Source organism: Terrapene carolina, unplaced genomic scaffold (assembly GCF_002925995.2).
Source record: "Terrapene carolina triunguis isolate 2854851 unplaced genomic scaffold, T_m_triunguis-2.0 Scaffold662, whole genome shotgun sequence".
Taxonomy (NCBI): Eukaryota; Metazoa; Chordata; order Testudines; family Emydidae; genus Terrapene; species Terrapene triunguis.
Window position 1 is genome coordinate 2164233 of NW_020665013.1, and position 14068 is coordinate 2178300.

Genomic DNA, 14068 nt, shown 5'->3' on the forward strand with positions numbered 1-14068 from the left:
GGGGGGGGGGGGGCGGGGCGGGGGTCCGGGGGTTGGGGGGGGGGGCTATGCCGGGCGCGGCCGGGGGCTGACTCGCTGCCGCACTCCCCGCAGACATGGCGATCCGCTACCCCATGGCCGTCGGTCTCAGTAAGGGCCACAAGGTGACGAAGAACGTGTCGAAGCCCCGGCAGTGCCGCCGCAGAGGGGTGAGTGAGTGGCGGGCTGGGCGGCCCGTGGCCTGACCTAGCACTGCTGCGGCCGCGGACCGTCTGAGCCGCCTGGGGATGCTGTGCCCACGGCTAGCCACAGGCCTGACTGCTAGAGCTGGGCAGTACTGAACCCTTTGGCGGTAGCTGCCTTGTGCCCACCTCTGGACCAGGCTTCCAGGGGAGCGATGGCTGACTGAGACCATGGCCGGTGCATGGGAAATACAGGCTGGCCTTAGACTTTCTGCAGACTGATGTTTGGTTGGGGGCTATACCAGAGCCAAGAAGCCAGACAGTGGCTTGCAGCTGTTGAGACATTCAGGAAGTTACCATTTGCCCTGAGCAGTCGCTGCACAGACCCATGCAGGTTTAATACATGGAGGCCTTAATACATGCAAGGCCTGACTCAGTTGGCAATGCAGAGCTGTACTGGCTAAGTCCTGGTCAGTTCTGCTGATCATTGTCCTTGTAGCAGAGCCCCCATCGGTGCTGCAAGGCTTTAGAATGGGAGCGTTTCTGTGAATTCGGAAACGTATGGTGTGGAATGAGCATTTAAACAAGTCAATGCACATTCTTTGCCATTACATCATGGGTTATTTGTCTGGTGTCTAAGGTATGCTAAGCACATGACAAAACAAATGGAGGCAAGATATCTGCCCTGAAGAGTGAAACTCTTTCCCATAAAACAGTAGATGGGAGGAGAGCGTAGTGAGATAGGATGTAATATAGAACCGTAGGACTGGAAGGGACCTCAAGAGGTCATCTAGTCCAGTCTCCTGCACTTATCGCAGGACTAAGTATTATCTAGATTATCCCTGAGAGGTGTTTGTCTAACCTGCTCTTAGAAATCTCCAATGATGGAGATTCCACAACCTCCCTAGGCAATTTAGTCCAGTGTTTAACCACCCTGACAGGAAGTTTTTTTTCCTAATGTCCAACCTAAACCCTTGCTGCAATTTAAACCATTGCATATATTTATCTGTGTTGATGTACATGTGTAGATAGTAACTTTTTCCTTATTTGAGGAAGCGTGACATGTAAGAGGCATAGACTTGACTTGGCAGTGGTGAGAGAAGTAGCAGTAGAGTAGTGTTATGGTGGTCATATGTTCCAGAGTGTGAATGCACTGAAAGTTGTGAATATGATCAAGCTTCTCCTGATGGTGGTGCTGCTGAGTGGGGACTCTTACAGTGGAGGAGGGCTACCAGGTGATCACTGATTGCAGATTTTTAGTAGCAGTCTGTCATAGGCATGAATTGCAGCATTTACTTTCACACCAGGATAAGGAACCCAAACAAATATAGCATTTGATTGGTTAATTTCAGTTCTTGACATTTTGAAATTCTTGTGTTTGCCAGTGTTCTAACACATGTCCCTCAAGGAAAGCTGCTTCAGATTGCTTTTCGTCCACTTAGTTGATCTGGCTGCTGTGGAACAGTGTTCTTGGTGGTGGTGCTGGATCTGTGCTGTAAAGTGTTACCTTGTTATCTGACCCTGCACAGAATTGTGCATGTAGGGGAGAATATTTGCCTATTGGTGTTAAGATGTTTAATTGCTAATTGGCTGAACAGTGAGGCCCAACACTCAACTCACTGGCATTTCCTTGCGTGCAAGTCAGGAATGAGGTGCTTTGTCAGAACTGGAGGTCTGGAATAGAGCTTCAAACCACGACTGTACAGCCTGAGCTGCAGTGAGGCTGAAGAGTCTCTCTCTGCCTGCCGCTGGTGAAATCATTATCTTTGCCCAATGAAAAATGTAGTTGTGGTGCTGCAGGCAGAGAGGCCTTCTGTATCAAATGTGCACTGTCAAAGGGAGAGTGACCAAGGCAGGCAGCTGGGTTCGGGTTAGTGGAGGGAATGAATGACAGCTGGCTGAGTTCAGGGCTAAACTGCATTGCTGCCCCTCCCACTGCCTGCCACTTGGCCTGCAAAAGCAATGAAGAGTGACCCTCTGTTACCATCTACCCCCAACATTAGCCAGGTATCTGGCATGCGGAACTGAGGCACTGAGAAATATTATCATAAATGCTTTTCCCTAGTATGACCCTGTAATGTTTTCTGTGTGAATATGATCAACTTTCTATATCCAAGGGCAACAAAAATGATTAGGGGTATAAAACAGCTTCCATATGAGGAGAGATTAATAGGACTAGGATTTTTCAGCTTGGAAAAGAGATGCCTAGGGGGAATATAAAAAGCAACAGAGAGTCCTGTGGCACCTTTAAGACTAACAAATGTATTGGAGCATAAGCTTTCGTGGGTGAGTGCCCACTTCATCGGATGCATGTAATGGAAATAGGGGGAATATGATAGAGGTCTATAAAATCATGATTGGTGTGGAGAAAGTGTTATTCCAAAAAGAACTAGATAAATTCATGGAAGATGGGTCCATCAATGGCTATTAGCCAGGATGGGCAGGGATGGTGTCCCGGGTGACAGGGGATGGATCACTTGATGATTACCTGTTCTGTTCATTCCCTCTGAAGCATCTAGCATTGGCCACTGTCAGAAGACAGGATATTGGGCTAGATGTACCATTGGTCTGACTCAACATGGCCCCTTTTATGTTCTCGTCCTGCCTTGGCAGCCACCTCTGTCCTGCTTTTCTTAGCCGTGGGAAGGGGGCATACACAATTTACACTTAAATCCAGAGTTTGTTAATCTGGGTTAACCTGTGCTTTATTTTTTTTTATTCTTGTCGCACCTACAATGCATGAGGCACTGTCCAGGCAGGAGGACTGCCTAGTTACACAGACCTACAGCACCTTTGCTTACTTGGGGCTGGTCTACACTGGGGGGGGGTCGATGTAAGATATGCAACTTCAGCTATGGGAATAGCGTAGCTGAAGTCGACGTATCTTATTTCGACTTACCTCGGGTCCTCACGGCATGGGATCGACAGCCGCGGCTCCCCTGTCGACTCCGCTACCGCCGCTCGCCCTGGTGGAGTTCTGGAGTCGACGGGAGCACGTTCGGGGATCGATATATCGCGTCTCGCGATAGCGATCCCTGATAGATCGATTACTACCCGCCAATTCAACGGGTAGTCTGGACGTACCCTTACATGGCATTCTTCTCAAACCTTGCGTTTTACACTTAATTTGTTCCTGCATCTGGCTCTGTTCTAGTTTGCCAGATGTATCTGAAATGCCATCTTGTTGCAGTTGTAACAAATGGGAAATGAACAATTTCCCAAGGAGATCCTGTTTTCCTTTAGAACAGGGGTCGGCAACCTTTCAGAAGTGGTGTGCCGAGTCTTCATTTGTTCACTCTAATTTAAGGTTTTGCGTGCCAGTAATACATTTTAACCTTTTTAGGTCTGTTTCTCTAAGTCTGTAATATATAACTACACTATTATTGTACGTAAAGTAAATAAGGTTTTTAAAATGTTCAAGAAGCTTCATTTAAAATTAAATTAAAATACAGAGCCCCCCAGACCGGTGGCCAGGACCCAGGCAGTGTGAGTGCCACTGAAAATCAGCTCGCGTGCTGCAGGTTGCCTACCCCCGCTTTAGAAGCTGGAGTATCCTAGCTTGAATGTGCAGTATCTGTGAAGGGAGGACTAGCCAGGTGGCTCTACATGTGCAGATGACTGAAATTCAAGTGGCAGTTTGTTGGGTTGGTATAGTTCAGGAATTTGCTATGTCAGGCAAGAATGCATAGTGTAGAGCCCAGGGGCTTACAAGTGACATGGAAATTACAGAGTAAAACCTGTGCAGTCTCCTGGGATCTGCCTAGAGCTCCTGGTAAACAGTTAAGTCCTTCTTTCCAAACTGAGTGCAAGTCTTGCTGGGTGTGTGAAGGATGCTTCAGGTGTGTCACTAGTACCAGAATCACTGCAGTTCTGGCTCTTTAACAAATTCCAGTTGCATGCAACATATGGCCCAACCACTAACTTAGCAAGGCTTTAGGCAAATAACATTTTCCCTAGCCTCTTACATGCTGCTCACACTGAACCATTGTTTCTCTGCAGCGCCTGACCAAACACACTAAGTTTGTGCGAGATATGATCAGAGAGGTCTGTGGCTTTGCCCCCTATGAGAAACGTGCTATGGAATTGCTGAAAGTTTCCAAGGACAAACGTGCTCTGAAGTTCATAAAGAAAAGGGTAAGTGAATTTAACATCTTTGGGTATGTCTACACTTAGAATTTTTGTGCTGTAAGTTTCACTGGTGATAGGGAACTGGTGAAAGTAAAGCACTGCTTTGTGTACTCTCTCAATTCCTCAGGTGTCAGTGTGTTTACACTACAAGCACTTCCATCGCCATGAGAACAGCAGTGTAGGGCAGCTATCCCACAGTGCAGCTTCCTTGATAGGTCTTGTGGGAGCGTGGGGTGAGCAAGAAGGCATTCTGGGTCCCTGCTCCATGCCTCGTGCTGCTCTGCTTCATGTCTCAGGAGCCCCATTACTTCCTTGTTTCTTTTGTGGCATTTTTTAAACCCTCCTGCTGTCTGGCTGCTTTCCCTGCCACATCTACAAGCAAAGGGAAAGGGAGCTTCAAACTTCCTGGGGCTTACAGGGGGAGGGGCGGATGTCCATTTACCTGGCGTCAGAGCAGCGGAGATGCTGGCCAGAGTGGTCGCTTTTGGAAATGGGATAGTCTATGGAGGCCAAAAGGTGTTTACGCTGGTAGAATGCGTCTTCACTTTCAAAACAGCGCAAAAAGAACAGTGGTAAGAGCTGTGTACCTCTCGTGAAGGTGGTTTTCTTTTTGCGGTGAGTTTCATTGCAAAGTGTCATTAACAAGTGTAGATGCTCCCATGGTTTTAGTGAAAAAAGAGGACTTTTTGCGCTTTAAATGGTAAGTGTAGACATAGCAAAACTGGACTCCCTCTGAAGTAAGGCTAGCTCCTCTCTTCCCTTCCTGCTCCCCCTCCCCCGGCAGTCAGAGGATCCCACCCTACAGCAGACTTGGCTCTGCCCTTATTCAGTGCTTTGAGCAATCAGGAGCCTGGTGGAGGCATGGTATAGGAGAGCAGTAACTGCCATGCCTGTCCTAAGTTTAGCTCAGTGGTGGAGAGAACTTAGAGGCTCTCCCTTGAAGGGGAGGTCCTGAAGGGTGATCCAGAACTTGCTTTGCAAAGCTGATGGGAGTGAGACTGAGCTGGATTCATCCAGCTAATCCAGTGACTTGGACCAGCAGTTCTTTGCAAAGCTGATGGGAGTGAGACTGAGCTGGATTCATCCAGCTAATCCAGTGACTTGGACCAGCAGTTAGTAAAACTCAAAATTGCTCTGAGCATGCAACAGCTACTGGGATTTGGGTGGGGAGAGGAGCTGGCTGGGGTGGTTCCATCAAACTGAAGGAGCCCCTGTTCTTCAAGCCGTGAACATGCATTTCCTTTGTCTCCCAAAACAGCCTGGCCCATGTTAGGCAGAATAAGAAAGACCCAGCATTTCATGCTGGTGCTGTAGTGCTGCTCACTGTGCTGCTTTCTTTCATACACAGGTTGGTACTCACATTCGGGCCAAGCGAAAACGTGAAGAGCTCAGCAATGTTCTGGCAGCCATGAGGAAGGCTGCTGCCAAGAAGGATTAAGCTGCAAAAACTCCTGTAACTCATTAAAGTGTGTTCAGAGAATTGAGCAGTGTGGTGGTGTTACTAGCAACTTGACAACTGGAGACCACTTGCCATGGGGGAATGGACAGTGCTGAAATACCTTCAAGAGTAACAAAGGGTTAAACTTGGCCTGTCTCTCGCTTTGGATAAATGTTAATTTTACATTTGAGACACAAGGTGGGTGAGGTAACATCTTTTATTAGACTAATTTTTTGGATCTAGACCTGAAGAAGAGCTCTGAAAGCTTCTCTAACCAAGAGAAGTTGGTCCAATAAAATATTACCTCACACATCTTGTGTCTCTGCTGGGACCAACATGGCTAGAACAACACTGTAAAATGTTACATTTGTCTGGTTGAAGAACCAGTATTCATTATCCTAGACAGGTGAGTGGCATACCAGGGTGAGGAAGAAGTAGTGAGGCTGTATGTTCAATGCTTCTCAACTGTGTTGCTTAAGGCATACCTGTGCAAGTGTCTGTAGGATTTAATGCTCCTTAACTAAAGGGGCAGGCTTGTCAAACTGACCTTAGGGGGAGGGCTGAATTACTCCCAACCCCCATGTTCCCTTGAAATAGTAAGAGTTGCACTAGCAAGAGTCAACTGAGTCTTATCCATCTGCTGTGGAACTCTCTTGAAGTAGTAGATGCATGTGAGCCACTTAACCAACTCCAGGCTTGGAAAACAGCACCAGAGATAGGAGCGCAGTGGCCTGTCCTCCTCCAAGACAAGGAGCTCCTGCTGAGTCCCAGCTGCCTTTGATGAGGGCAAGCTGGGACCTATATTCACCAGCCCTTTAATTAAAGAATGACAGCTGGAATTCTCAGTAGGTTTTGGGGAGGGCACCTCCTGTAGAAAGAATCACTTCAGCTCTAGGGCACAGGTGCTTAGAGTAAAGGACTCACCTGCACCAAGCTTAAAAAAAAAAAGTCTGCAGCTACCATTTAAGATTAAGTGAAAAGCCAGGATCTAGCCCTGTTCCTTTTTACAGAGCTTTCTCGAAGCTGCCATAACCCCTTGACTATGTACATGCCTATTTCAGTGGGGAATAAACTGCTACCACTATTCCTAGCTTCATAGGGAAGCTTGGGATTCAGACTGATGTAGAAGTGATTAAAAACCATCTTCAGTAGATGAGGCAGGACAGGCTAGCTCTATGGCTAGTGCAATGAAAGTCCCAGACCCACATCTTATTAGAAATATTTTAATCAGGTCATAATTCAAATCACTTTGTAAACATAAGTGGGAAATGCCTCACACTAACCAAGGCAGTAGTAAATTAAGCCATAATCAATTTCAGTGGCTGCGCAGCAGCAATATTTATGCTCCAGGTGTTAACTGCCCCAGGCCATCTTGCTTTTGGGGTAGTGTAGAGCAGACAGGGAGAGACCCCTTCTCAGTACAAATGGTTCATGTCAGTCATCCTCCAGAGGTATCAAGTTCTGGAAACACTATGTCAAATATTTTGTTGTAGTGCTCAACAAAATGCACTTCTAGTCCCTCTGTAATGAAGTCAGCAAGGTCATAGTAATCCTTCTTGTTCTCTGATGGGAGAATGATACAGGTAACACCAGCTCGCTTGGCCTAGGAAGGAAAGAACACAGTTGTAGGAAGTGTATCTAGCAAAGGAAAATCTGTGTAACATGTCTCTGCTAGAAGAAGTAGGTCCCCTTCATTTTGCATAGTCCTGGATTTTACAGATTAAGGCCTCTATCTTAATCTTTGTCACTATCCAAAAATTTTCCTCCACATTAAGAGATGCCAGGGACAATTGAAATGGAAAGTATCTAAGGCTGCTATGTTTGGTCTAAGTCAGGAAACTCGTTAGTGGACCTGAATTTAAAAAAAAATTTTTTTTTTTGCTTTGGTAGTTTAGACAAGGTCTACCTAGTCTGTAGGATTTTAAAACCTTGCTCTAAACAAGGTCAGGCTGTGCAATTTAGAGACAATGCACTGGTTGGCAAGGGCTAAGCAGGCTACACTTTGCCTGCTATCAGTAGAAGTTACCAATGCCTCCTTCAGAGATGCAAACCTACCCCTATCCTTAAAAACCCACAATAGGCCCCTCAGTCTTCCAGAAGCCATTAAAGCTAGATAATCTTCCATTACCAGCCTCCCTCTACCCTCCTATTCCTGGGCAAAAGAGTTACCAAATACTGCCACCATGCAAGGTTTTCCAACATGCTAGATTAAGGGCAAACTATAGCCCATCGGATTGCCATCCCCATGGCACCACAGGCCCATGTCCCTTGGGGGTGGAGGCAGAGGGCTCTGTGCACTGCCCTTGCCTGCAGGCACCGCCCCCTGCAGCTCCCATTGGCTGGGAACGGAACTGCAGCCAATGTGAGCTTTGGGGGAGGTACCCGCAGGCAAGGGAAGCATGCAGAGCCCTCTGCCCCCCTCCCCTGGGCCAGGGTAGGCAGGGAGCTTGTCTTAGCCCTGCTGCATGCCACTCCAGGTAAGCAGTGCTGGGCCAGAGCCTGAACCCCTGCCACACCCCTCCTGCACCTCAACCCCCTGGCCATAGCCCCGTCACACCCCACATCTCCTTGCCCTGAGTCCCTTCCTGCACACTGCACCCCCTCCCACACCATGCATTCCCTCCTGCACCCCAGCCCTACATTCATGGCCCTGCATGCAATTTCCCCACCCACATGTGGCCCTTGGGCCAAAAAGTTTGCCCACCCTTGTGCTAGATACAGCACAGGAACAGCATTGGTGCCAATAAAAGCTGACCTTGTGGCTACAGGCAAGATCTCCATGCTCACACTGCTGGGCATGTTTGCAGTGTTGTTGGAGCCATGGTGGTCCCAGCCTATTAGAGAGACAAGGTGGGTGAAGGAATATAGTTTACTGGACCAACTTCTTTTGGGGAAAGAGACAGCCCTGAAGAAGAGCTCAGTGTAGCTCGAAAGCTTGTCTCTTTCCCCAACAGAAGTTGGTCCTATAAAAGGTTTTCCCTCCCCCACCTTGTCTCCACTGTTAACACCCAGGAGTAAGTGGTCCAGCACTACAGTGCCGCCAATCATAGCAAGCACTCTAGGGCCATCCCCATTGTTACGCACCAGCAGATGATCATACACAAAGGGAAAGTGCTTACTGCAATAGTCTTCTCCTTGATTCCACCAACAGGAAGAATCTTTCCAGTTAACGACACCTCTCCAGTCATGGCCATGTTTTGCCTCACTGGACGATTCATGGCCAATGACAGTAAGGCCGTTACTATGGTACATCCTGCGCTTGGTCCGTCCTTTGGAGTTGCTCCCTGGAGAGAAAAAAAAGCCACATCGTGACAATCATTCAAACCAAATCAGAGCTTGTGTGAAATACAATCATCATGATGCTACACAGACCAGCAGCAGAGCCCACTCCCACACCTTTGTTGTCACCAGCTTAGTATGGTCAGGGGAACAGAAGCCCAGTTCCAGACTTCAGCAGGTCTCCAGCTTTACTGGCTGATGTTGCAACATTTGATTTACTGCAAGGATGTTTGGCTGAAATGTCACTGGTGGAATCTTGGATGTAGCCCTGCTCAAACATCACGATTGTCGATACAGCGCTAACATTAGCTTCAGTTCTCTCAGCCTGTGGTTTTCTACCTGTGGTCAATGGACCCCGGGGGGAAGGGGGGCGGCTGCAGACTACATCTAAGATTTCCAAAGGGATCCTCCACCTCCATTTGAAATTTAGAGGTCTGCAAATGAAAAAAGGTTGAAAAGCTCTGTGCTAAGCCATAGGACACTAGGATTAAAGATACCACAGATTCTGGATGCGCTTACAGGTGAAGAGTAATCTAGAAACTCAAAGAGATGTAAGCACCTCCTGAAGCACTTCCTTGTATCCTGCATGACACCCGTTTTCCACTCACCCCACTCAGGAGGTGGGGAGAGGCCAGGCCAGGGGCTTTACAGCCTGTGTGACTACTTACCAGAGAGGGAATGACCATGTGGCCGCCCTGCAAATGTATAATATGGAAATATCATTAAGGAAGGCTATTGACGTTGCTTGTGCTCTTGTCGAATGGGCCCATATCTGCTGAGGAGACGTTGCCGATGCTATCTCATACACAGTCCTGATACAAGATATTATCCCTCTAGAGAGATGGTTTGTGCAGAGAACACGTGTCCCTTCATGTGGTCTGCATAGGATATGCACAGGCGAGGTGAAGCACGAAACAGTTCAGTCCTGTTCAGATAAAAGGCTAGACACCATCTAACATATGGAGGCACTGCTCCGCTGTGGAGGAATGTGGCTTAGGGAAGAACACAGGCAAATATACAGCCTCATTCAGATGAAACTGGGAGACCACTTTGGGTGTGGCCAAAGCATTACCTTACCCCTGGAGAACTGCGTGTAAGGAGGCCACACCATCAGGGCCTGGCAGAGATGGGCTATAAAGAATGCAGTTTTTTGAGACGAGGGGCAGTGGACAGGAAGCAGGAGGCTCAAATGGAGGCCCCATCAGAGCTGTTAAAACCGTGTCCAGGCCCCACAAGGGGACAGGCTCTCGGACCAGAGGATGCAGGTGGAGAAATCCTTTCAGAAATTTCATCACCATAGTGTTGGAGAACACTGATTTCCCTTGGATAGGGGGATGAAACGCTGATATTGCTGCCAAGTTTCAAGCCTGATTTCTGAAGGTGCAGCAGATACTCAGATGTCCTGGATGGAAGTCCTTGTCGGACAGATTCCGCATCACACAAAAAACCTCTTCCACTTCACTAAATAGGCCGTCCTAGTGAAAGACTTCCTGTTGTTAAGTAGGACCTGTTGGATAGCCTCTGAACAATGCTCTTCCTCCTCGTTCAGCCATGCCAGGTGGTGAATGGAGCTGATCACCAGATGTAGCTGTGGTCCGTGTGAGGTCATCGGGATGGAGAGGAAACGGCATGGGAGGCTGGACTGACAGAACAAGGAGATCTGAGAACCAGCACTGTCTCAGTCACGCCGGGGCAACTGGGATGAGTCTGGCTTGATCCGCCTTGCGCTTGGCGATGATCTGGGGGAATGACTGGAATAGGAATATAGCAGTCGACTGTCAGCTACAGTGGAAGGTGTTGGAGAGGGAACCTGCGCTGAGTCCCGGTCCAAGAGCAGAACAGGCAACACTTCCAATTTTCCCTTGCCACAAACAGGTCTATTGTGGGAATGCCCCAAATTGTGAAAATAATCTGAAGGACACAAACCTTCAGGGGCCATTTGTGGTTCAGGGAGAAGATCCTTCTGAGATGGTTCTGCACCCCTGGTAAGTGGACAGCTACTGGGGTGATGTCCTCTTCGATGCAGAACTGCCACAGGTTGATTGCCTCTAGGCAGAGTTCACATAGTACATTGTGGTGGTATTGTCAGTGAGTATGTGAACTACTGAATGCCTGATATGGTCCTGGAAGGCACAACATATGTTGGGGATGGCCTGGAACTCTAACACATTGATATGGAGTGAGGCTTCCTTTTCCAGCCACAGGCCCTGCACCCTCAACAAGTCCAAATGTGCCACCAAACCCAGAAAGGAAGTGTTGGTAACCTCCAACTTGATTGGCACACTTGATTGGGACTCCTTGGCAACACTGGGTGGGTGGGGACTCCCACCAACGCAAGGACTCCAGAACTGGTGGAGGAAGGCGAATCAACCTGTACAGAGAATGCAGGGCAGAGTGGTAAACTGTTCTGAGCCACGTCTGAAGAGGGAGAAGGCGCAACCTGGACCACCTGGGTGCAAGCGGACATGTGACCCAACAGGCTCAGATACACGTGGACTGTCGTGGAAGGCTGAGATTGCAGACTGAGGTACACCTGTGGAATTGCCTACAAGTGATCAGTTGGCAGGTGGGGGGTTGGGTTGTTTCAAGGCTAGAAGAAGGGGTTCAGGAAAGATTTCTTTCATGATGCAGTCCCCATCAAGTATGGGTTCCAGTGGGGGTGGTAAGTGGTGTGCAGTCAGTGGGGTTTTTTTTCCTGTATTGAAGCAAGTTTTCTCAGGTATTTGAGCGTCCTTGTGTGACACTCTCCTCAGAACAACCAGAACCATGAGCCACCGTGTTATCTCTCTGACTTAGCAAGAGCTTTGCTGGAGCCTCGACTGTGAGACAGCCCCCGGCCACACCAGTCTGTCTGCCTCACCAGCCAACTCCTCACAACTGCCAGCACAAACCTTGCCTTGCATTCAGTGAACCGCAGTCCCCGAGTTCCCCAGGCCCGTCTCTCTGCAGTGTTTATTCCTTCTCACTGGACACTCACTGCCTCCAAAGGTACACCTTGTCCCTGGGTTAAATCTGGCAGTTTGCAAGCAGAGCAAGGTCTGAGGATAGCACAAGTATCTTCTCTCTCAAGCACGGTCCATTACCATAGTATCTGTGCACCTCATGCTATCTTCACAGCCTGCCTTGGAGGTAGGAAGTGCTATTATCCCCACTGTGCAGACTGGGAGCGAGACACAGGGTAACACTAAGGGTACATCTACACAGCCTGTGGCCTGGGTCAACAGACACTGCTCAGCAGGGCTTGTGCAAACCAGCTGAGTAGAAGGCGCTCTGAAGTTCTGGGTCAGGCTGGAGCTGGGGCTCTGCAGCTGATCCCCTTCTCTGCACACAGCCAGTTCTAGGCCAGCTAGCATGAGTCCCGCAAGCCTGAGTCTGTCACCCAGGCGGGGAGGCTCACTGCTGCGGGCAGTGTACACATTCCTGGTGTGAGTTAGAGGCCTATGAGGATGGAAGTTTTACCAATGTGACCTTCCCCAGCTTACTTTCCCAGGGACTCTGGTGGAGCAGGGAATTGAACCCAGGTCTTCTAGTTTTCAGGCCACCGCTTAGTCAAAGGGCAAGTCATTTCACCTCTGTGCCTGGCTTTCCTCATCTACCCAACAGGGGCACTACTGCCCCAAAAAGTGATCCCGGCTAAAGAGCAGTGTGAATCACCTCGCCATGTGCTTGCTGAGGAAAGGAGCTGGCAGCAAAGCTCATGTGAATATCTTCAGGAGTTGCCAGGGAAAATGCCATCTTTTAATTTACTCAGGTATTGCTGCTGAAAGCAGGTTTTCTACACAGTGCATGCAACTGGGCTAAGAGGCTCTACCTCTACATGCCAGCTCTACCTGTCTAGGTCCTTATACAGCCCCCTCTTTACCTCTGGCACGTGCAAGTGAATGTGGGAGGTCACCAGAAAGTCAATGGTGGGTTCCTTCTGCATCAGGAAAGCTCGCGCAAATGTGTACGCTATTTTGGCGCTCTCTTTCATCACATCTCCCAGTTGGCCTGTTATTTCAAGGGACCCGTCCTTGTTTTCCTTGTCTTTGGGTCGCCGCAGGGACGTTTCAATAAATAGAGTGGAACCTCCTATGAAAAATGAACATAGGAATCTTTAGAAAAGTTCAACAAGAACCAGACCAGAAGCAGCTTGCGCCCACCACTCCATATTAATTTTGGTGAATATTTTCCCCTGCACATAACCAAGCGCTCTGGGTTATCAGGAGCCCCCTCTGACAGAACACTAGTGCACAGCAGCAGTCTTTAGAGGAGGCAAGAGGGCCAGCACATGCTACTGGCACTCAAACCAGGAAGCAAGGTCTCTGGTGAAACACAGTCCATATGCCATGGTGCACCATGCTTGTGTACCTAGGCAGCACATCGTGCTGCTGGAAGAGAACGGGCTCATGCATGCACGCCTACAAAAGTCTTTACATTCAGCATTAGTCCCTCCCACAATATGAAGCCTTGGAGAAGAAGCACACTGGCTTGAAGCCAAGAGGGGTCTGATATGAGGGAAGAAATGAGCATCAGCTTTCAGCAGAGAACAAGTCAGGAGCTAAAGTAGCCACAGGAGGAAGTTTCAGTAATGCTAATAAGCCTCCCCCACTGGACCAAGGGGGGACACATTACTTCCTCTCCTGCACAGCTGCTTTTAGAAAAAAGGCATGGAAACTTCAGAGGAGCAGTAATTCAGCTCCCCAGCTGCTGCTCCCCATTCAGCACCAGTAACTCTGCCTAACTGGCAAAAAGGAAGTGAGTTTCTCCTGGAAGCATGACCACCCATGACAAATGCCCACCTTGCTAATCCCCCATTGACTCTGCTGCAGCTGCATCTTACCCATAGCTGTCCAGGCCAGGCCCATCACCACTCCAGGAGGAGTGATGTCATACATCCGATCCACAGTGAAGATGGGCTTGCCAACAAAGTCCTGCAAGTTTTCAGCAGTTACCTCAACTGCCTCTGCTTCTCCACTGACAATCTTATAGGCAGATTTCCTTAATACCTGCGCAAGAGAGTGATTAGTTACTGCAGAAAGCTGCCAAGGCAGAAAGCACACAGAAGACTACTTGACATTCA

The 14068-nt window shown here is 48.7% G+C and overlaps 2 protein-coding genes across 3 annotated transcripts in view; one reads left to right on the forward strand and one right to left on the reverse strand.

Moving 5' to 3' along the window:
• RPL36 (ribosomal protein L36) overlaps positions 1–5773 on the forward strand; it is a 6413-nt gene extending 640 nt beyond the window's left edge. For both annotated transcript variants that reach the window (XM_026659706.2, XM_026659705.1), the window contains exons 2-4: positions 94–188; positions 4161–4295; positions 5638–5773. In XM_026659706.2, coding sequence (XP_026515491.1) covers positions 96–188; positions 4161–4295; positions 5638–5727 — 318 coding nt within the window. In that variant the 5' untranslated portion in view covers positions 94–95 and the 3' untranslated portion in view covers positions 5728–5773. The remainder of the gene's footprint in view (positions 1–93; positions 189–4160; positions 4296–5637) is intronic.
• A 1161-nt stretch (positions 5774–6934) lies between these two features.
• The window catches only part of LONP1 (lon peptidase 1, mitochondrial), a 43194-nt gene continuing 36060 nt past the window's right edge, over positions 6935–14068 (reverse strand). The window contains exons 15-18 of the mRNA XM_024216590.2: positions 13829–13994; positions 12869–13077; positions 8847–9011; positions 6935–7330 (exon numbers count right to left, since the gene is read on the reverse strand). Of these exons, the coding sequence (XP_024072358.2) occupies positions 7166–7330; positions 8847–9011; positions 12869–13077; positions 13829–13994 (705 nt within the window). The 3' untranslated portion in view covers positions 6935–7165. The remainder of the gene's footprint in view (positions 7331–8846; positions 9012–12868; positions 13078–13828; positions 13995–14068) is intronic.